Below are 24,410 nucleotides of genomic sequence, written 5' to 3' on the forward strand. Positions count from 1 at the left end.
AGATTGGCGACAGTTGTTAGCTCAGGTGCCAATCTTAAAGAAAAAAGAAAAAAAGGTCTATGACAAACACATCTGAAAGTATCAAAGTAATTTTTAGCTAAATTGTTTCTGGAGTAGGATTGAAACCATAGCAAATCCTTGATGAAAATATCAGCAACAAGATAGATTTTATGAAATATTTTACAGATAGTTTCTCACTCAATTTTCTATGCTCGGGTGGTTTTTAGATAAATGAGTTCCTTGTGATTTGAGGCACAGGGGGAAGTAGAGACTTCCAACAAATGTTTTTTGATTTCTTAAACTATACTGTTTCTGAAGAAGGAAAACTGACTTCGATTGAGTATCTACCATATAACCCGGGTACTTTATATATATATATATTCCTTTTAACTTTTAAGAATAACATTAGGAGAGAGAATCTACTGTGCTCATTTACAGAAAAGGGTTGAGGCTTGGCGAGTGTAAATAACCTGCCTAAGCTCACATGGAAAATAAACAGCAGAGTGGAGGTGTGGGTGCACGGCGGCCACGCCCCACAGCTTCACTTCTGTCTCCACTGTGTATGAGAAGCAGCTGAGCACCTGCCCACTGCTCACCTGATTTACAAGCACATCCCCCATCCGCTTGATGAGAAAGTTCTTTTCGCTTTTATCCACCAGCGACTCCTTCTTCCGCTCCAGGATCCTCTGAAAGAACTGGCTATGGATGCTGATCAGCTCATCCAAACAGGGGAACAGCTTTTCCACCATCTGCTGCTCAAAGAGCAGGTCCGTCATCATCCCCCGGCTGTACACATCGCTCATGATCTTGAGCGTGCGGACGTGATGTAACTCTGTCTGCATCAACTCTGAAGGAGGGACAAAGCTTAACGGTCAGAATGCTCTTGTACAAGGATCCCCCTCAAAGACCACCTGCCGCTGCTGAGAGCCCAAGTTAGTCCTCAGGCTATTTGGAGCCCAATTTAAATTTAAAACTGGGTCAACAGCTATCTTTTCCCTACAGTGTTTTCACTTTATTCCTCTATTTTTCACATGACTACTACTATTTTGTAACAGGCATACTGGATTCCATCACTCTGAAATGGTGGTTTCCAAAGTGGTCTTCATTGGATTCAAAACCTTTCACAATTCACTGTGTTCCTATTTCCTAGAAAGGACTTGCATTTGGTCTAGTTTCCAGTGGAGCCGAGGAATTAAACAGTACTGTCACAGGATCTCTTTCTAGGACTATTGCATAAATAAGCACTCATTTAACATAAGATGTTCATACTTTTAAAGAGAGAGAAAAGGACAGAAATAAAATTATGTCTCTACACCTCAAAGTTTTTAATGAAATTCTTCGAGATGCTACATATTTGAAAATTGACTTCCCATAGCCCAATCAATCACCTGATTAAAATGCTGGACAATGCAAACCGAGTACTAGCAGAGCAACGGAAGAGTCTCACCATAAATCACTTCTTGCCGTTTGACCACATCCTTCTTCTGCTGTTTCAGGAACTTGCTGTCCACTATTCGGCTCCAGGACTCTGCTTCTAGCTGTTTGGATTCAATCTCAAAGTCTCCCATTAACTGGCCTTCATTCATGTCTGTACCTACTCCTCAAAATATCGAAACATCAGTATCAGAATCTGGGTCTGTGACCTCTCCAGAGCCTACGCTGGACTTGCCTTGGGGTGATACTTTTGTAAGGCACAGACACTCTGCATTACATAATACTGGAATATTCATAGAATGCATATTCCAGGACTGGAAAAGAATCATTTCTTGTTTGGGAGTGACACACTCTACATTCAAGACCTTGGTTAAGAGTGACAAACATCACATAAATCAAACATGATTAAGACATGATTCCTACGTGAGGTAGGAACTGGAAGGGACCTGGGAACTTTACTTGTTTAAGAGAGCAGGCTTATAACTGTGCCAAGAGAGCTGGAACAGACTGTGTACAAAAGTCGAGGGGAAGAAAAGCAGTTTGTACTCAAGTATGACCACATTAGAATCAGTAATACCCTTCAAAGGACAACCAGCTAACAACTGGATAAGTCTGATTACCAATTAATTATAAAGCATTTGAGGCTTTGCAGACAATTTAGAGAATCTTCACAGGAATAAGAAGAGGCAGGCATATTATTCCATTAACGTGTGTATTCTAGATAATGGCACAGTCTCTACAGATGCTTAAAATATCGGCTGTAAGTTCCTCTTACCCTCATCAGTAAGTGATTCTGTTGACTCATTGACCTTGCTGATTTTATTTAGTGAGTCTGTTGAATGAGACAAGAATTTCCAGGTGTTTGATATGTTCTCATCATGGCCAACTCTGGGGACAAAAAGGAGCACATCCTGTCAAATACATTCTGATAAGTCATGGTTTGCGTTCTTAAGTGAGTACCTGCAAAACTCCACAGTGGCAGCTGGTTCTAAGTGCCACAATGACTCAAGACAAATTACTCATGTCGGGCACCCAGCAACATGCAACAGCAACTAGGAATGGAGGCTGGAGACATTTAACATCAATGCAAACTCAAATTTTTTTTTTTTTTTGAGAAAGATCAGCCCTGAGCTAACTACTGCCAATCTTCCTCTTTTGCTGAGGAAGACTGGCCCTGAGCTTACATCCATGCCCATCTTCCTCTATTTTATACGTGGGATGCCTACCACAAAATGGCCTTTTGCCAGGCAGTGCCGTGTCTGCACCCGGGATCCGAACCGTCGAACCCCGGGCCACCAAGAAGTGGAATGTGCTAACTTAACACCACCGGACCACCGGGCCAGCCCCAAAACTTAAATTTTTTAAGCCTTGAATTTTTCTTTTAATGATAGGCAGCAAGGAGAACTCTTCCCTCTGACGGTACACACACTGTGTAAGCAACTGCTCTGTTTGAAACTCACCGTCTTAACCACTACACTTTCCCCCCTTCCCTAAGTAACTATAGACTGAGCACTCATAATGAACTATGCTTTGAAATTTCTCCACCCCAATTCACCAGCCAGCACAGTAGGCTCCCAATCAATGTGTGGTGTGATACAAAAGCAAGCTAGAGCCATTTAAAACTTTGAATTTTATTTAAAGACCAACTTTTCAAAGTCATAATGCAAACAAATTTTGATAACATAACTTTGAAAAGGTCTTTGGATAATGACAACGCAAAGACAAAAAACAAAATAAAAACACTTGAAATCTTTTTTTTTTTAAGCAGGAGGAAACATTAGCCAGGAGAGAGGTTAGGAAATACAGACAAGAGGAGATCTGCATCGTTTAGTTAAGCATTTTCCTCCGGCCTAGGTTAAGAGAGATACAAGAGATGTTCTGAGTCCCACATCTGAGATGACTTCTGTACTTGATGGGAAGGCAGGCATCTCACCCAAAGGAGCCACCAACATCACAATCAGCCCTGCGGTAACCACGTGGCAGCTGAGGCCTCAACAGGCAGGGGCCACGGCAACTTTCGTAGGGACCACAAAACAAACTCAGTGCAAATGAGTAAGTGGGAACCCAATAGTAACAACTGGTCCATTATTCACTCCCAAGAAACTGACTTAAGAGTCAAGAGGCAAAAATGGAAAACAGATTAAAAAAGTAACAAAAACCAAGTTCATCTGACCAATAAAAAAGTGTGACATCTGAAAACATAAGTGGTTGCAACCAAAAACTCAGAATTAAATCATCTTTTTTCCTATTCCCATTTCTTATTTTGGTCTAAAAATCATCCTTTTAGAACTCAGGTTCTTTAAAAGCAGGGCGGATCAGGTACAAAAGTGTAGGACAACCTGGCTCGATTATGGTGTTTAGAGGGGATCCTTGTTACAAAATGGTGGTCATGACAGGGCATCAAAATGGAATCCTCATTCTCCTCATCTGTATTGCTCAGTTGTGCACCATCCCATTATTTGATACATTTTTTTCTAAAAGAAGAATCTTTTTGTCAAATGATATGATTATTATGCTCTTTTCACCCAGAAGTCAACTGCACCATCTTTGAAGCTCACTTACCCAGCAATGTTCTGTATGGAGACACTTTTGGAGAGCGAGACACTCTGCTGGGACCGTCTGTTAGTAAACATGGGGGCTGCGGTGGTTTCATCAGCCAGGAGGACTGCGGATCGAGGGCGCTCCTTGGGCTGCGAAGCTGTAAAGGTAGAGAGAAGACCAAATGAAGCATCGTCCATCCATACCCCCCAGTACTGACACATCTGGCAAAGAGAAGCATATAATAGATTTTGCCCTGGGAGTGCAGATGGATATAGAAACTCCATGGAGGACGATTTGGCAGTATCTATTGAATTTGTACATTTCAATACACTTTGATCCAGTAATTCCATTTTAAGATGTTTATTTCTACTATCTACTTGTATATGTTTGAAATGATACACGTTCAAAGTTATTCAATGCAACATTGTTGGTAATAGCAAAAGACTGAAAATAAACGAGTATCTAAAGAATATCAATTAATAAATTATGGTACATCACACATTGGAATACTGTATAGTTTTAAAAAAATGAGGACACTTTCCATGAACCACCACAGATCTCTAAGATAATATATTAAGGGGGGAAAAAAATCAAGGTGCAACAGACTATCCTTCGTGTTGAAAAAAAGAAAAATCAATAACCCAAACTGGTATTTATTATAATAAATAAATTTGAAGAAATATATAAAACTAAGAAGAGTGGCTACCTGTGGGGTGGGATGAAAATCAGGCAATGAGGATACAGAATCATGTGAAAATATTATATTCTAAAAGTTTAAACTAAAGCAAAAAATAAAATAAAATAAAGCTGAAAGAATTTTGAGGCTGAAAGGAACTTCAGCGATAACTGAGGCCAGCGTTCGTCGGGAGCACCTACCAAGAAACATCTGAGGAGCTTGTCTGACACGCAAATTCTCTGCCCTTCTTGTCCTCTGGGCTGGGACCTGGCAGTCTACACATTCTACAAGCTCCCCAAGTGATTCTTTGACACATTGTTTGAGAACACAGATTCTGACCAATTCCTTTAGTTCACGGAAGAGGAAAACGCAACACTTTCTTAGCGTCACACAGCTAGTTTGTTCGCATACTGCTTATTTCTCCTGAAGATGACCAAGGATGAAACCAGAGCTCTAATTTTATGCTAAAGTGGTCACTGGCATCTAGGTAACAAATTATTTTTCCTTGGTAACTGAGCTCCTGCCCCAGACAATGAGCTGTCTATCCCCAGGAGTGTCAGGAGCTGAAGGAAATACGACTAGGGTGGCTGTTATGACTTCACTGCATTTCAGGATGTTTTTGACTTAATAAAAATTAATAAAACCATTAATTTCCAATCCAAATTCTATTTAGAAGAAGGTGATACAATAAACACCAGAAACATGCTGCACCGTAACACAAGCAGACCCTTCCTGCAGGAAGCACGAGGAGCATGAGACGTGCTCCCTGCCCAATGGAGAAGATGGGCAGCTGGCAGAAAAGGGAATATGCTTAAGTGTCGAGATCCTGGAGCATATCCTCCGTGTTTCAGAAGGGAAGTCGGTGGGCAGATAAACTCTGATGGAGGAGGAAACACTGGTTCTGAAGAATGGTACGGATGTGGATAGGTCGGAAGGAAAAGAGGACGTTCTGATGAGGAGAACTGTACAAATAAAGACAGAAATAATCATGTGGTATTAATGTAAAAAGGCGATAACAAGTAGGGAAGAAGTTAAGTGGAGGACGCATAGCAGGACCAGTGAAAAGGCTAGAGGAGGAGAATGAGGTCACGTTGTGCAGAGCCTGAAAGGCATAACAAACAACTTGTATCTAAAAGGCAGCACAGGGCGCGGAAAAGAACAGCTTCTTCTTGTCTGAAACCAATCTGTACTCTACCCAGGTAAGGTACTTAACATTCTGAGTCTCAGTTTCCTTATTTGGGATGAGGATGATAGCAGCAAAAGCTAACACTTAAGGAGGCCTACTGCTAACCTCTTTATAGGTATGACTCTAGAAACCTGATTCCCACCCTCTGATACTATTATCATCCTTCTACAAAGGGGGCAAATGAAGTCCAGAGGGATGAGTAAACGTCCAAGGTCACACAACTATCAAGTGGTGGTGCTGAGACTCAAATCCACTCAACCTGAGCCCAGCCTGTCCTCTTAACCACGACATTGCCTCAGTGAGTAAAACAGATTCTAAGAATGCTTGTGGGGGTCAGAGGTAACACACACAAACAGCCTGGCATGTAACAGGTATTAAAAAAAACACTTTCTTATCTGATGTGAAACAAAACAGGTTTCTGAAACAAGCAATTGTGTCAGAAAAGAAGAGTTTAAGGAAGATTAGACTTGTAAAAGGTGTTGGAATGGGCTGGATCACTGATTAAAGTGGGTGGCAGTCTGACCAAACTTCTCTTCTGGTAATCTACATGCAAAGTTTGCTAACAACCGGACTTAATGTGGCTAAAGGGATGCACGCTGTTCTGTGGGAGCAGAGCCTGGGACAGCCATTCTGGAGCCATCGGCAGGACTCAGAGCAATGAGCTATAGAGCAGTGCTTCTCAAGCTTGCACGCGCATCAGAATCACCTGAAGGATCTACTCAATCACGGATCACTGGGCTCCACCTCTGGAAGTTCTGATTGAGCAGGTCTAGGTAGGGCCCAAGAATCTGCACTCCTAATTGATCTAGGAACTACACTTTGAAAAACACCGCCTTAGGGTAAATCTCACACAGGGTTCCAGAGAGCCAATTAAGATGACATTCATTTCTGCATTATTTATGGTAGTAGTTGGAAACAACTCAGACATCTGTCTTTAAGGGCACTGATAATTAAATGTGGTAGATGTTTAGGAAAGAATACCACGCAGCAGTCTTAAACAACAGCTTACATATAATAACATGCACAGACCTCCAAATGATATTAAGTGAAAAAAAAGGCAGCAGGATGAATAAACCTAAGTTTTATCATCTGATTTAAATTCAACACACAAAACAGTAAGACATATTTTCAGAGATAGACATATCTCTAACGATACGGCAGAGAAGAAAGATACACACTAACTATACGACACTGGACACTAAGGAGGGGAAGGAATGAGACAGGGAATGGAACATGAAAAAGGAAAAACGTTAGGTAAAACCCGAGGGGAGCCCTGCACAGGCTGGTGAAGACTGCTTGACGTGAACGGGAGAGCTTGATTTGCTCAATTTTGGGTACCACTTGAAGTCCTTGAAAAAAAAAAATGAACTATTTATGCAACTTCACAGTTTACATAAGTTTAATAAGCAAGATCTCAAATTTGATTCATGCAACCGTGAGGCACTATAAGCAAGTATACTTGTCAACTCACTCAAGAGGAATTTTGAGATGCATGGGGTCACTTGCTTACATACACAGGGCTAAGGTGCTGCCTTTTAAGCCAATACACACACTATTCTAGAAACCTTCCAGGAGAGTTTGATGGTAGAATGTTAAGCTTTTAGTCGATGAATCTGTAGCCTTCTCTAACTTACCACAAAATAGGTATTCAAATCTTGATTAAGAATAACAAGTGAACATTACAAAGTACGCTTACATCCTGAACCAGAGTCAAAAAGGAGTTTCGGGAGGTGGGTCAGGCTACTTACACTTGTTTCTCATAATGACTGTGGGCAGTGACGATGTGTCATGTGCCTGAAGGCTCCCTTTGGGCTGCTGAAAGAAAAAAGAAAACAAGCACATGAAGATGGCACTTAAAGCTATGTTCCGTGAAGTTTCAAGAGACCCGGTTGCTCCTGCTCTCCTGCTCTGTTCCTTGTTATTGGTCCTCAGTATCCTGTGTCCCAGCCAGTCACCTCCACTGCTATCCTCTGAACCTTGCCAAGCACTCTGATTCCACAAACGCTGTTTCCTCTGGACACGTCGTCCTTCCAGTACAAGACCGTTTGCGTATCACCTCCTTGGTAAGACCATCCATTAGCTTCTTTCCTCCCCTCAGCCAAAGCACGGACTGGCACCCTCTTAGAATCCTGTGCATCAGCTCCACATAGGTTTTACCTCATTTGTGGTCATCATCTGCTTGTCCATCTTTCCCGCTAGAATGCTGGTTTCTTAAGAGCAGCATCCGTGCCTTTTTCATTTCTACTTCTCCAGTGACTAGCATTTATAAGGTGCCAAATAATTCTGAGGTAAAGTGCTAATTTTAGTTAAGACTTTTGTTGTAGCAAGTAACAGAAACAACTTAGTGTGAGAAATTACAAATTGACACAATTAGTCCAAGAAAGAGGCGCTAGTGAACACGAGTTAACTTCCAATTTAAAATGGTTACATTCTCTTACTTGGGAGATGCGCTATCTCTATCACTATCCTTCTATAGTACCTCGTACAGTCACAATGGCAATATTTCTCACCAGAGATCACAAACTCTAAATGCCTGTGGGGTTGGGCAAGTGACAAACGAGAGAAGCCAGCGGAGGGGAAGGGAAGTGGCCATCTGGAACTTGTGCATCCTGTCCAAAGGAGGCAGGAGCCACTCAGCTCCAGGTGAGTATCACTTCTCATCCATCCCTCCAACATTTAAGGACCTATAAGCCAGCTACCATTCTTGGTGCTTAGGCTCTAACAGTGGATGAAACATTCCTGACCTCAGACTGCTGGTAAGTTTGCTGCTTACATTCTAGTGTGGGGAAGGTACAGACCATAAAAAATAAATGTAAAAAGATAAATACAGACTGTTAAATATAGACTCTGAGGAGGTCACAAGTACTATGGAAAAAAGGAAAAAGAGCAAGGTGAGAACCGGGAATGCTGGGTAGGGGGCAATACCAGGTTGTGAGATCTTCCAATTTGTCAGGAGAAACTAGAAATCCAAATTGATGTGAAATAAATAACTGCATTAACTCAAAAAAATACTGCATGAGCCAAAAAAATTTATGTCTGTGGGCTGAATAAGATCCGGGGTACAGAAGTTTGTCATCTTTACAGTAGTTCAGTGCTTCCCAAAGTGTGGTCCTCAGACTAGCAGTGTCAGCATCATCGAGGACTTGTTGCAAATACAAACTCCTAGGCCCCACCCTAGAATCGGAAACTCAGGGCCTGGGGGCCGACTCAGTTGTCTTCTAACAAGCCCTTGAGGTGACTGACGCACAGCCAAGTGTGAGGCCACTGCCCAAGATAAGTGTGGTTACTGGTGAAGCACACAGCACGCTGAGACTTGGTGTTTTGCTGGAGACAACTCTTCTGACAAGGAACGAAAAGACATTTACGGGTGATGAGAACAGTGAAAACCACGAAGGCTAACCGAAAGGTACGCCCCCAAACCATGCTCTTTTGTTAAGGGCCACTTGATGGGCAGTGCACATCATCACACAGTGTGTGTTCTCAGTGCAGGTCCCACCACACAAGTGTCACTCCCTGTTCTTGTGTCATGTGATCAGAGTCATCTGTATGTATTCCGTGGAGAAAAGTGCTGACAGACAGGCTGAGTCTAACCCTAACACTCCCCAGCCCACTAGGGCCAAAGGCCCTGATTTCCACCTGCTGCACCCATGGTCCCGAATGACGAAGCCAGGTATGTGAACAGCAGAGCAGATCTGCTGACACGGTTGAGAAGAAAACCACTTTAACAGTGACAGAGAGATATTAAAATCACAGAGAAATGTATATTTAACATGGGGAAGTTCTGAAAGCATTTTACTTTCCAAAAGGTATAAATTCCCAAGTGTGTTAATTAAACAGAGAATCAATCACTTGGTTGAGAATTTTTGGGTTATTTTGATCTCAAAGTTGGTATCAAATGATTAAAATAAACAAAACTCATAACTTTAACTCTCCCAACCCTGAGGATTTTATTGGTTTAGCGAGAAATGCCTTACCTTCATTCTGACTTTTGCACAGGAGGCCAGACTTTCTCTACAGCCCTTGTGGACGAAAACACCGCAAGCTGAAAGGAGAGCAGAACCCAGGTGACATCAACAACGCGGACAGATCCCAGATCCCAGATCCCGACTTGCCACCGCCCCAGGAGCCTATGGGTTTCCAAGTGAGGCCACTCACACGTCAGAAAGTGCCTCTAACTAAACGACAGGTTGCAGTTCTCCTCCAGAGAGCAGCCATGTGATGCCACTTGAGGGAGGAGAAACAAGAGCAGACGGGGTTTCTGATTAAGGAAAACTAGAAGTCTGGAACTTCTCAGGCAGGAAGCAGAGAGGCCATCAAAACTAAAAGTAAAAGTGCCAGCTGTCAATATGTAAGCCTAAGTCACCAATAAATACATAAATGAAGCCCCATGGCAGGGGCTGTGAAATTTGCATCACTGTGTCAAAGGTAGAGTGTGGATTGGAAAATCTACCTGTTTATGTGCTTCTACTTGGGATCTTAACTACCCTGAGCCTTTTGCAACCCACCCCAAGTCAAGAGCCACAGAAGAAAGGTTATTAGAGCTACCCCAGAGCACTTCTGGGAGCCCCGACTCAAGAGAAAGAGAGAGACTTCTGAAAGACGAACGGGGACCACAATTTGCCAAGGACACAATTTTATTTCAACTCTCATTTCTCACTCCCCTGGCCTAGAAGGGCCACTGATGTAAAAACCCAGCCCTCTGTGACTCAGAAGGGTCATCAACAGCTCTTACTGCCGCTGTGAAGTCACAGAACAACTGCCAGGAGGCCAGAGGTGAAGTAGAAAGAAATAAAAGATCCGTCTGTGGGGACACCCAGTGACGAGAGCCTCTCCAGGGAAAGGCTCCTTGAGAAAATCAACCAGATCCCATTCATTAGGCGATCCTTCACACAGATTCAGGAGGCACCACAGCTCCTGCCGAAGCCAAGTCACTAATCACGGACGAAGACGCTCTCTACCTCACACATATGGACTCAGAGGGGGAATGGAGGCATGATGGGGAGGATACCAGAATGGAGACTGCCAGAATCACAGTTCCCAAAGGCCTCTTCCCATTCCTTCCTCAACAGCTGCTCCTGCCGTGCCTGCCTGGTCCACAGGTCTCTTCCATGATACCACCCATCACGCTGCACTGTGATCTGGTGGTTTTCTCCTCCACTGAGTACTCCTCCAGGGCAGCGACCCCCTGTCTACTGCTGACTATTCAATTAAGTCTCTCTAGCACAGTGCCTGGCTCATGGCATCTATTCAAATGTCTATTTTAGACCCTTTGTCTACTTTACCCAAAAGCCAAGTGCCCTGATACAACCCTGATTACAGTTTGTGAAAGGTCAACTTAGTAACACTAAAAGGAATACAAGAAGAACAGCTACCAAACTAAGTTTGATGTAGGTCCTGGCTCTGCTAATTAGTTACTGTGACCCTAGGCAAGTCCCCTCTACACAGGCCTCAGTTTCCTCATCTATAAAATGAAAGGGAGGACATTTCCGCCTGAGTGCCCTCTGTCTGTTCTTCTCTAAGACTATGTGCTACAGCTATTGAAGAAAGGGCTAATTTTTCGAAGTAAATTCTGCTGGACTGTTCAGTAAGGTTCATGCTGAAGCAAAGCTCTCAACTTCTCAGTCATCTGCATTATCACCAGGAGAGACCCAGGCTTTAGGGCAGCTTAGGCAGGGACTCAGGAATCAGCAGCTCTGACTGGAGGAGTCTTGGCTGAAGTCATCACCACACAAGGGGCTATCAGGAGCCACTCAACTTACACCAGCAGGGTGGCCCAGAGTTGGAACTAGTCTGGAAGTCCTGGGGGTGGGGTGGGGTGAGGCTTTATTCGGGGCCTGTTACTCCTAGGCACATCAAGGACTTCTATCTAGCCAACCTCTCCTAGCTCCACCCAGTGTGAAATTCACTGTCTGGTCATTTTTCTGATGTTAACAAACCAAAAGAGACATCCAAGTTCATGCTTCAACAGAAGCATGAGCAGAGTCCTCTCCTGGGAAAGGCTCACTCAGGAAATCAACAGGAGGAAAAAACCTGGAAGGTTTTCTCTCAGTCAAAGCTCTGTTCCTGCTTCCATTGTTTTCTTCCCTAGGAACAGACTGCAAGAGAGCCATATGGATGCTCTGCTCCTTGTAATTTCTACTGTATGTGATCATGACCATTTCCACAGAAGAAGCTGTTCTAGAAGTCAGCAATCAGAAAGAGGTTACGCATCAGCAAAATTAATGCCAGGTTTCTCAGCAGTGTCCCTTTCTGGGCACAAGGAGGCCTTTGCAGAAAGAGACCCCAGGGGAGTGACTCATTCTCATCAGCAAAAGGAAAACATTTGAATATATTTTTCTTAAAAACCGGAAGCCACTGGTTCTCATTAATTTGTCTAGTTCTCTGCTACTTGAAAATAAGGCTAATTTTTAAAAAGAAATTGTTTTACTACTCAGAGAAAAAAGCAGAATCACAACCAGAAATCCACATAACTCCTGAGATGCCAATGCCATGACGCCCTTCTAATGCATCATACAATGTACCTCATGACTTCACCACAGCGTTGTCCACGGGGAGGAAGGAGGAATGGGATTAGGCAGAGATAGAAAGGGGAATTTGACCTTAACTACAATGGTTTCTTTCTTCAAAGCTGAAAAATAATCTGAAGCAATACAACAAAATGTTACTATTTTTTCATTTTGAGTGGTGAGTACATAGGTGTTTGTTATATTATCCACGTGCCACTTCGTATTAGTATTTTTTTTATTCCATTGTATCAAATTCTAACATCCTTCAAAGTTCCTCAGATTTCTTTATCCTTTAAAAATTCAATCACATTTATGATAAATTAAAAACAATTTTCAGTTAGACTTTATTGTCTCATGTTCCAGTGACAAAAGTGCTCCTTCGCTTTCTCCTTTGTGTTAAGGGAAATCGATTATATTTTAGGCATCTATGGGCAACACAGGAGGTGGCAGAGAACTGGCCACTAAATCTGATCTGCAAAAGTGCCAACCAGCACTGTGGACAGAACTCGTTTCCAAGCGGCATTCTTCCTGTTCCTTCTTCCCCATCAGTTCCATCACCCTAAGGGGAATTAAGCAAGAACAATTTTCGAGGAGTGGTGCTATCACTTTTAAACAGACTTCAGCAATAGTCAAGTGCTCAGGCCAGTGTCTGAGATTTAAAAGACAACTCCAATCGCTGAATCATAAAAGCAGAAACAATACCTAAGATGTCCTTCAGTAAACGACTTTTCCCACAAGCCTACAACTCACTTGAATTTTAATATGCTCTAAAATACGGTCGCAAGTCTCCGTGAGAAATGGTTTGCGTGGACATCTGCTTAACATTCTCAAGTACCTACTCGAAAAACACTCAAGTTGTTATCAAGTTGTCCTGGAGCCAGTGCACAGCGATGGTTTTAGCGGTGTACGTGGGTGATTTAGAAACTTCAGCCCCACTGACACCAGCCAAAGTCATGAGGTTAAACCTTATTTTCTGTTTTGGAAAACAGACAATTATCAAGAACACAAGATTGGAAGACAAATCTCATACATTTCAAGTTTCTGCCACAAACCATAGCATGTTGTTAGGGAGATCAAAGAATTATTTGGCCTTTTATTTATTTATTTAAAAAAACCAGCTTTCCTAATAGCAGTAAGCAATATGCTTTCAGTTTTCAAAGTCCTTTAAAAAGGTCTCGGCACAGGGGTTTATGGGACCACAGCCGACCCCTAATTAGATTCCTCTGAACTTAAAAGCCAACAGCCCAGCCTTCAACTTCTCTTTTCGCTACAAGGAGGCATCAAACAAAAGAACGTGAAGGAAAACCCACACGACTGTGAACTAGCATCTAGCTGTTGCTGCAGTTTTTTTTTAACTTCTGCCACCACAGACCTTTGGTGAACTGTTATAAACTATACGTTCTTTCTCTTTCAGCAGAAAAGTAAAAGAATCCATTAGAGAGACTAGCTTAAGAAAATCAGCTTTATAGAGGGATAAGGAGTGGCCACGGCAACCTGAAGGGAAACTAGAGAACAGCAGGAATAGTCAAGGAATGCCGACGAAGGGAAGGAGTCTCCTTCTTGACTTAAGTCCTGTATAGTCAGAGCTCTGAAGTAAGGCGCCTTCTGATACTTCAGTCCACCGACCATCATCAGGAACATGCTGATGAGTTCCGACTATTCTGACTTCCAGAGACAGATGGGACCAGCAAAATCGATCTGGGGAAACCTCTCTGATCCTTCTTAAGGATACAGGTTGAAGAGTTACGTTTAAGGCTAGAAAGGGGTAACTTCTTCCTGTCATTTCAACCCTAACCAAGAAACTACAACAAAACAAACGACGACAAAAACAAAAAACATTCCAATATGAACAATTTAGAGATACATGCTCCGAAATTCTTTCTGCAACTTCTCGTTTAACATCCTTGGGGGGGTCTGAGACACCTCCTGGTCTGGACTGACAGAGCTCAGATACAAAAGGCACGCAGATGCTCCTGGTAGCTGGTGTAACAACCACAGTCCTGATGTAGAGAACAGGAGGGAAGCCACAAAAAGGAGCCCAATCATCTCAGCTGAAGGCTCATATAACAGCTGTTTTCATAAGAACACTGGGAAACAAAATGAAAGTGCTCTGCTCGAATAAGAACTGACTTTATTCCTCAGGCTCTTTGTCACCTTTCTTTAATCAATTATATGTACTTTACTATCTCACATAAGCAATGAACTCTAAATGCCAGAAAACCGTCTATCTAGAGAGCTGCTTTTCCGGAAAAAATCCAAAGCAAAACCTAAGCATCACAGACATTCTAAAGCCTGTGTCTCCTACTTAGATTGCAGCTGGTCTACTTGTTTATTTTTTTAATCAAGGGAAACAACCTACCACAAAAGTACTCAGAAGCTGCTAACACAACAGAACATAAATCAGCAATAATCTCAGTATCATTTTACATCTGTTTAAAGCAAACAAAACAGCACGATTGGCAAGATCCGAAACCCCAAACATAACAGATTCCAGTGCTCCCAGAGCAAGTTCTCGGTGGCAGCTGGAAAGAACAGCTGATCATTCAAGGGCAGCTTCACAGAAACGAAGCCGTACGAGCTGGAGACACCCCTCTCTTTCCCCAGCTAAAGTCACCTAATCCTAAAGCAAGAGTAGAGTTTTGGCTAAGGAACAAAAAAAACCCCCCAAATCTGCCAGGTTTCTCCTAAATTCAATGACTTTAAGGAGTCCTGACATGGGCCTTCAGTCTCTGCTTCCACTGCTGGTTTTCTCCCAGGGGAAGACTGCAAAGGAACTACATGGCGGATTTGTTCTCTGCTATTTCCATGTTTGTGATCACGACCATTCCACAGAAGTCCACACAATGGACTCAGCCTTCACCCACAATTATGAGCTCAGCCTGGTCCAGGAGTAATCCAATGGAGTCACAAGATGTTACTTTGTTTAAAAACATTCTATCTTGCTGCGTCTCTTAGTATTTGCATGCAGGCATATATATTAAAGCGACTAAAGATATTTGGAAGACAGGTGCAAATCAATACCAGCCACCATAACACGTCATCATGATGGCCTATGCGGCTGAGCTATCTAAACCACAAGGCAAAGCTGACTGAGCAGCCACTCGGGGTCTGAGGCTCCAGGGGGCAGCACGCAGGGTCACGTTAAACCAAAAAGGGAAGCTAAGAGCACAAGGGTTTCCTGGGAGGTGAACGACCAACTGGAGGGATGCTGCATTTCCCAAAACTCCTGGGAAGATCCTGCAAATGACGGAGGGAGGGGAGTGGAAAAAAGATCGAGTCCCCCAGTTACTCATATTTTCCACTTCCTGCAAGATAACAGATGGTGCCTCATACACACAAACATTCATCGCAGGCTCTGTTCTTCAGGAAGCTGGGAAGAATCAGCCAATTATTTTTGTCCCTTTGGGGAGATGACTACACGTCGTTTCTTTGCTTTTAAATCTCAATTGTTTTTCCCCTTCTTTTTGTAAGTGGCAGGCTGTCACACACAAACCCTAACGCTAGCACTAAATGTTGAGCCTATTTCAACACCTCCTCGGGAGCCGAGTGCACAGCTCTAGCTGTAGCAGGGAGCTCGGAAGTTTCTGAGGTGGGGTGGTATGCAAATTTAACATGTATTTTGCACCTTAGGTGCATGTTAGGGTAACATTCAGGTCCCATCACACTGTTCCTTTTTGCTGTCTGATTCTTTCAGTTTAAATTTCAAAAACATGAACTCGTTTCTTTGTTTTTGCTGAGCAGGGGGAACTAAGATAACTTGTGACATTTTAGTTAGATCAAGCTATTACCATCAATCAAAGAACCGCTGCAAGGGGACATTATGATACTGAAACCAACCCTCCAGCAGAAAAGACTCCAGTGATGACACACTGCTGCTGAAATGATCTGGTTCCCGATGACTTAACGTTCAAATTTACAAGTGAAACCAAAGGAGACCCATCCTACTTATTATAAACACTGGTAACATAAAACTAGTAGCCATTCTGCTATTTTACTGGTTTTCTACTTTTAAGAAGTCTTAAATGAAAATAAAATATTGCTACAATGTGTGCCATCAAGTATGTGACATATTTAGTCTAGATTTTTGAGTTACAATTTTAACATTTAAAGTCAATAAATGACAACAATGAAGCTGTTTTGATGGATTTAAAAATGAGAAATCGGAGGTACATTTGATACTTCACATTCACACACGTACCTCGGCATCTATTTCTGTATTTAGAATATATAATATAGAGAATAACTTCATACACATAGATAACAAGGTGCAAATATTAGCAGTTTTTAAAAAAATGGCTTGCCTTGCAATCACACTATACTTTTCAATTAATTAGAGGTGGAAGGAAAAATACAAACAAGCATGTAGGCTGATAGCTAAAGTTAACATGATGTTAAAATTTGGTTACACTTTTGAGCATGTATATTTTTTATGCAGGTTTAAAATCAGTTTAAAATATATATCAACTCAAAAATCTGTGAAACTTCCGAAATATCAGTGCCACAAAAAATTCCTGAAAACCTCTGCCCTATCTACTAAACTATTTACTTCCCACACTGATGTGTGGCTGAGAACTTAAAGTCTCCAAGTCTCAAACTTCCTACGTTTAGTTTTTCCTAATTGGTCCCAGACGCCACGCAAGTGATTCTCCACGGGCTGCTGCGGTGTCCTTGGGCCGTGGAAGTCTCCAAGAGGTAGTGCAGATGCCCCTTCTCCAGGGGCAATTCCAGCACACAGTATAGCACACTACACGTCTGACAACCTACGGTGTCCCAGCTATGCGTCATCATGGAGGGAGACCAGCAAGAGAGAAGTTTTATTTATGTTTAACAGGAACAAGCACCAAGAAAACAAAAATGGCTTTAGGATGCCTGTGGTTAAGAGGTGCTACATTATAGTGGACATGTTTATAGCGGATATTTTTGCTATCTGACAAATCAATCAGATGACAGTTGCAGGTTTAATTCGGAGTCATTATCATCTAAGGTAGACCAATAATACAGGCAAGGAGGGCAAAACTCAACTGTTTTTAACCTAGAAATAATGTATATAGACAAATCAATGGCTCTAGAAGGCTAAAGATACAGTGATACAATTTAGACAACTTTTTCCAATCTGAATTTAAACTGAAAAGCCGCCTGGAGCTAGCCATGAAGAGTCATCCATTCGCTATAATCATACACCAACAGTTCTTAAACCTATTGCTCTCTATAGCACAAGAAAAAGAGTGTTTGGGTTTTCAGAGAAGACTGTCCATCTCTTTTGTTCCTAAACCTTCGGATAACATTTCATGTCACAGTCCAGAACTGAGAGCGGGAAGAAACCACTTATACTGCTTCCTACTTAAGCTGGTGCTTCAGTCACCGTGATGGGCAACTGTCCATACGTCTTTTCTCAAGGCGACTGTTTTCCAGTAATAATTTTGCTCTTTGTCCATTAAGTTCTTAAATCAAATATCAACATATTTTGCTCTTTTATCAGAGACCAGCTGAGAAATAACCAGAAAAACCTCTGACACTATCAGTGATCCAAGGTTTGCATCTTGTTTTTACTCATACAAACAATATAAGTATATTCTAAAAATTCAAACAACATAAAAGTATAAAATAAAAACTTAGTCCCCCCCTTCAACCTCTCCCCATAGAATCTCTTCCTTCAAATTAATGGTTTGATATATAACCTTTTAGATGTTCTTGTATATTTACATAAACAATTACTGTTTGCTTACTTGTTTTCTATAAATCAGGATCATAATACAGTTCTATTTGCTGCCTTTTCAACCTATCAACATGTCTTGGAGACCCCCGGACCTGCAGACCTATCCCAGTGGCTGGCAAACCACGGTCTGTGGGCCAAATTCCGCCCATCTCCAGTTTTTGTAAGTACTGTTTTACTGGGACACAGCCATGTTTATTTTTTATGTCTTATCTGTGGCTGCTTTCATGCTACAAGAGTCGAGTAGTCAGAACAAACACCTGACAGCCCGCAAGCCCTAACACACTCACTGCCAGTTTCTGCAGAAAGTCTGCCAACTCTTCATCTAGCCTACTCTTTTTAGCATCGGCCCAATATTCCATCTAAGGAATATACTATATTTTATTGATGAATATCTAGGTTCCTTCTAACCTGTCCACATTATGAACAAAGCTGCAATGGGTAAAAACCAAGGATAACACTCTGAGAACTCTCTTTATAAGCCATGGTGTAAGCAGCCCGAGGAGGGTGCCTGGCACACACTGCTGCTCAGTAAACACCTGCTGATGACCTGCTTGTGAATGAGCCAAAATACCGGACACAGTGTCGTGCAGAATTCGGGGAACTGATCTTTGTTGAATAACTTCCTTTAAGTTCAGGAACTCAAGAGTATAATTATTGGGAGTTAAATGTAGAAAATAAATCTGGTTTGAAGTCAAAGATTTCCTAGAATATTCACGCAGCTCTCTCCTTACTAGAGCAGATGACAGAGTGGAAGCCATTTCCCTCCTGGATAAACAAATATAAATCAGAACAGTTCACTGATAATGCAGACGCTAAAATATCTGAAAATTCTCCACGAAGATCCTTTAAGTACTACTTCTATTGTTGAAGTTTATTCAGTTATCTCTCAGACGTGCCCCTTAGTTGCTACGTTCTCCTCTTTCATTAGGCATTCTATTCATTTGAACCTTTTAATAACTCTCAACATCTTCTCTTGCCTGTGCATCCACTAACCCTTCTTCATGGAGGTTTACTTGCTTACGTGGTGTCTATTTTTTGTTTTTTTGAGGAAGATTAGCCCTGAACTAACATCTGCTGCCAATCCTCCTCTTTGTGCTGAGGAAGACTGGCCCTGAGCTAATATCCGTGCCCATCTTCCTCTACTTTATATGTGGCATGCCTACCACAGCACGGCTTGCCAAGCAGTGTGCAGATCCGCACCCGGGATGGGAACCGGCGAACCTTGGGCTGCCAAAGCGGAACATGTGAGCTTAACCGCTGCGCCACTGGGCCGGCCCCAATGTATTTTTTATTTTAAGCTTGGCTTCAGCTTTATAGGACTTTTCTTCCTCCCGTGGGAAGCTCTACATAGCCTGGTGTGTCACAGTGACCCTCGGGTGCACAGTTCTGTATTGACTTCAGCTGGAGTCCCTTGGGGTCTCATCATTCCTAGGCTGGGATTTCACTAAAACTCTAGTGAAGACATCTTAGTTTGGGGTTCTAGTACATACAGATGGTGTAAATTCAGACCCCAGGTTCACATACGAGGGAGAGTTCTCGCTCAGGATCCCGGGGGGAGAGCAAGTCTCCTCACTGCTTCTGAAGGCCCAGGGCATGGATGCCACAGTCTTTAAAGCTCTTGATTTTACTCAGGGGTCTCAGTTCCAGCTCCCACTATGTGCCCTGAGGCCACATATCCTCTCCCCAACTGGGAGAGATGCTCCATTGTTCTGATTATGCGTTCCTTCAGATAACTTCCTTTTTGCAGGCTCTGTTATGCATAAGTTTTTTAAAAAATATATTTTATCGAGCATTTTTATGATTTACAGCCGAAAGCAGGTGTTCAGTCTGCTTTACTGATGAAGATCTCTGAATGTCAATTTCATCCTGCCAATCAAAAAATACGATCTCTCCCTGTTTTTCTCTGAGACCAGTGCTCCCCAAATGGAGAACAGGCACTTTGTAGGAAGGATGCAAAACAATCCTTTGGAACGCAGGAGGAAAATTCTACAGCTCTCGTTTACATTGACTTAACCTAAAAGAGAGATGGAGTTAACACACAGGTTGATGTGCTGGTGCCTCACTCCGACTTTCTGTTAGGCAGCCTCTCGACACAGGACACTAGAGGTTTCTTGAGAAGACGTCCTCAGAAGGCGGGCTAGGGATGTGCAGTGGTGGTGCCCTTCCTCACTGGCTGACTTTCAGCATGTTGTGAGGGATGCAAATTTACAGCTCAATTAAGTGAGCTTATGGATTATATTTAGCTTCAACTGAAATAAAATGAAAAAGAGACTGACACAAATTCCTGCAAAGAAACTATGGATCTAAGGTACCATTAAGAAGACTAATAAGTAATTAGCCAACAAGAAGATGGCAAATCTGACTTCTCTTCTCCCTAGAACGAGCTCTTTCTAACTACAGTATCGGACACACGTGTAACTTTTACATTAAATATATATACCCTGTGAGCAGGCTGAAAGGTTCTCAGGATACATGAACACACTCAGAAGCTCGGGGACTCCTGCCCTCGGCAACCAAGTCACCTTGGCACTGAGAGGAGACTGTCCAGCGACTGAAGACTAAACTGGAGACATTCAACCTGTGTCCTAGGAATGAGTCCTATTAGAACCTGGGCTTCACAAGAAAAACGCTGGTGGATCCCGGACAGTGAGTGACAGGCTCTTGTTTCCTAGAGGTCACACAAAACGTATTACTACACTGGAGTAAGTTCTCAATTTCCTGGTAAGTCACACAGGAAGGAGGACACAAATGTGCGATACATCTGCCCACAAGGATGCATAAAGATTCAGACGAGAGCGCCCATCAAGTTTGTTTTTTTTTTAAATAGGACAGTAAAACTAATAGGGGTGCAGACAACATCTGGCCTATAATATATCCATAAAAGTCATTTTACAAGAATGTGTGTGATAAGTGCAGTCATTTAAAAAGTCCCCAGAGCTGACGCGTGGAGAAGACAGGCTGTGGACTAGGCGCTGGCTGTGACTCCACTCGCTCTCTTCTCTTCAAGAAAGCGAGTGGACATTATTATTGCAGTAACTTTAATCTCCTCAAATAAACTTTTAAAAACGTCAAATTTCACAATGTTAACTATGTTTAGTAATTACTTGGGATGCTCCACACAAATGACTGAAGACAAGACAATGCCATGACATCATGGTCTGAGAAGTGCTTCTTGGGGTCTGAATCAGTCACGATTTTGTCTGAACTGGTTACAGGCATAACATGACGCCAATCACCTCAGCCTTCTGGGTGAGTGGGCCGGGACTAGGGTGCTGGACCTCCAGACTGGTCACTTCTGACCACAAGCAGACTCCTTGATTCACCTTGGTGTGTGCTATGGATATTAGTACTTTCTCTCTGTGCAATAATAAAATTTTGAGACATAATGCCTTAGACCAGGGGTCTGCAAATTAAGGCCTTTAGACCAAATCTGGCCTGCAGCCTATTTTTGTACGGCCTATGACCTACAAATGATTTTTACATTTATAAATGGTTGAAAAAATAAGTATTTTTAATGTTTTGTGACACATAAAAATTACATGAAATTCCAATTTCAGTGTCTGCAGATGAAATTTTCCTGGAACGGTCATGCCATGCTCACTGGCTTGTGTAGTGCCCATGGCTGTTTTTGCACTATCATGGCAGAGTTCACTAGCTGTGGCAGAGACTGTGCAGCCCACAAGGTCTAAGCTATTTGTTATCTGGTCCTTTACAGAAAAAGTTAGCCGACCTCTGTTTTCCAGCAGCTTATCAAAACCAAGAACCATGCTCAGTTAACAGACTCGGCTTGAAGGTGGTTTTAAGCAGGTCAGCAATAGGTCAATACGGAACATCTTTGCACACAAAGGTACTCTCTCCCTTGGCAGCCACCACGTCTTGATGTTGGTAAATGGCCAAGCACATACCAAAGCACCAGAATAAACAATGAGCACGTAAGACCTGACAAGGGACGGTTGGGTAGCTTTAGGGTTTGAGGCTACAAGATGGTTTTGATGCTGACACAGATTTTTGGAATAGGCAGTGGCTTAGGGACAACAAAACAGCTTATTTGTGATTCAGGCTGTCTGAAATAACAGATAGGCTGTATGTTATAGATCTAGAATTTATGTCTCCAGTGATATTTAAAGAAAGCTAGAAAAAAGGCTACTTCTCCACATAGACGAGGAACAGATAAGGGGACAGGAAGCCAGAAATGAGCTTTCCCGAGCCGAGAGCCCCATCTTACAGAGAGAAGCGTGTCTCTTACTCGCACAAGTGTAGGCGTCTTTGTTGGTGAAAGGCTTCAGACACTGGCTGCAGCTGATGGGACCCACAACAGGAATGGAACTGAAAGTGTGCCCATTGAGAGCCTTCTTGTCTTTCTCCTTCTCTTTAGAATCTTTCTCCTTCTCCTTAATTTTATCCTTCTCTTTTTCCTTTTCCTGCCAAAGAAAAGAATCAGCAGTTAATTGAACAGTAGATGGCCTTTCCTTTACCTGGGCACCCAGATGGCATGTGGTCCACAGTGGGTGGTGAATGTTTTGGACAAAAGTTAGGAACACTGTTCTGGACCAATTTTTTTATTTTATTAAGTTGTGAGCATCCAAGCTACATTAGAAAACCCACAGGAAAGATTGGGCAGGCTGAACAATTCTGTCAGTGGCTTATTCAGTGATTATATGGACAGACAAAACACCCAAGGACCAACACTGGAAAGAGGCTTCTGGTATTTGAGGAGGAGTCTGGCGTAGCCATGCATCCTCCAGTAAGCCAAAGTACAGCCCACACAGAAAGCAAGCAATGAGTTTAGGGCCAGCTGCAGGCAGGAGCAGAAGAAAGGAGGGCAGCAATTCTGGGACCAGCCTGAGGGAGAGGAAAGATGACTGGGCAGCACGAGAAATAAATCCCTTTGAGGTTCCTCTCTGACTTCCTCACACCAGTCACGGATCCCTGAGTGAGGGCACATCTGTTTTCTCCTTTACTCTAGCCAGAGGTATTAAATATCCTCCACATAGACATTTTCAGTTTTTACTAATCAGAATCTCAAGGTTCGTAGATATTAACTTTGGCCCATTTTTTAAATTAGAGGGAGGAGGAATTTAACCTCTCAAAACTTAAAGAAACACTGATGAGGGCTAGACCCTTAATAAAACATCTAAAGCAGTCAGGAGCATTTCCGGGGCGCACTGCTCCTGGGGGCTGGGACGGTGGGCTCTGACCATGCTCTCCACAAGAGGTCCTTCAGAGAAGCACTGTGAGCAGAGCACCGGGCTGGGTGACCAACATCAACTGATAATTTCCTTTCAAACCGACTGGACCATGAACTACAATTCACAGGTAGGAAGAGTGCATTCAGTAGCTGTCATGATCGCTAACTTTGGGGTACCTATTTTCCAGGGAATACAATACTATTGTAATCCAAAAACATTCCTCGGAAAATGGGTACCCCAAAGTTAGTGATCACCTCAACTACTAAGCACCTTACACTTCCAAGCAATGCCTTCTACACACGTTATTCCATCTGATTCAATAACTCTGAAGGGGGCAGGGTGGGCATTAGGCTTCCCATTTTACAGCTGAGAAGAACAAGATAGTAAGTAAGAGCTAAAATTTGGAAGAGTTACTATGTGCCAAGCACAGCAGTAAGCACTTCACATGTATTTTCTCATAACGACCCAATGAAGTAAGTACTAGTTGTTATGTCCATTTTTCATTTGAGGAGACTGGTGCTCACAGATGTTCACTACTGCATTTGAGGCCACACACCAGCAGCTGCCCAAGCTGGAATTAAGATCCAGATCCGGCTGACTGTAAATGTCAGCTCTCATTAACTACTCTGTACTGCCAAGGGCTGGAGAGGTTTGTTGACTCACAAAAGGTCACACAGCAAATGATCAGCAGTCAAAATCAGAATCCAGGTCTTCTGACTTCCTATTCAGAACGCATCCACTATACTGAAATGGTGAATGATTGCTAAGTCTATGATTCGTGTGGAGTCTTTTGTTAACACTATTAATAAAAATCTAAGAGCCGAACTACTACACTTTAGAACTACTGAAAATAACAAGAGGAGAAGGGAGAAAAACAAATTACTTCACTTTACAAAACAGGAAACTGTTCTGAGTGAAAAATTAGTAACCACTAAAGTACATATAACTAACAAAAGTCAGTAAAAAAATGGAATGTTTTCAAATAATGTTTCTTTTAACTAAATTGTGCTGAAGGCTTCTCCATGCATAAAACGTTAAACTGAAAAGCCTCTGACTTTTTGCTCCAGAAAGCTCAAGCATGCTCTAAGAGTTGAAAAAAAATCTCCTACGGCAACTAACTCATTCTCTGAAGCCTTGCAACGCTCTTTAAATAGGAATAAAC

The 24,410-nt window shown here is 42.5% G+C and overlaps 1 protein-coding gene across 23 annotated transcripts in view; it reads right to left on the reverse strand.

The window, feature by feature from the left end:
- AKAP13 (A-kinase anchoring protein 13) overlaps positions 1-24,410 on the reverse strand; it is a 323,232-nt gene that overhangs the window by 26,089 nt on the left and 272,733 nt on the right. For 18 of the 23 annotated variants that reach the window (XM_070618278.1, XM_070618296.1, XM_070618317.1 and 15 more), the window contains 7 exons: positions 22,306-22,480; positions 9,812-9,879; positions 7,586-7,652; positions 3,997-4,132; positions 2,210-2,322; positions 1,448-1,600; positions 597-847 (listed from right to left, as the gene is read on the reverse strand). In XM_070618278.1, the coding sequence (XP_070474379.1) occupies positions 597-847; positions 1,448-1,600; positions 2,210-2,322; positions 3,997-4,132; positions 7,586-7,652; positions 9,812-9,879; positions 22,306-22,480 (963 nt within the window). The remainder of the gene's footprint in view (positions 1-596; positions 848-1,447; positions 1,601-2,209; positions 2,323-3,996; positions 4,133-7,585; positions 7,653-9,811; positions 9,880-22,305; positions 22,481-24,410) is intronic. The other 5 variants (XM_070618286.1, XM_070618307.1, XM_070618322.1 and 2 more) reach the window with 2 other exon arrangements.

The sequence above is a fragment of the Equus przewalskii genome, chromosome 1, assembly GCF_037783145.1.
Source record: "Equus przewalskii isolate Varuska chromosome 1, EquPr2, whole genome shotgun sequence".
NCBI lineage: Eukaryota > Metazoa > Chordata > Mammalia > Perissodactyla > Equidae > Equus > Equus przewalskii.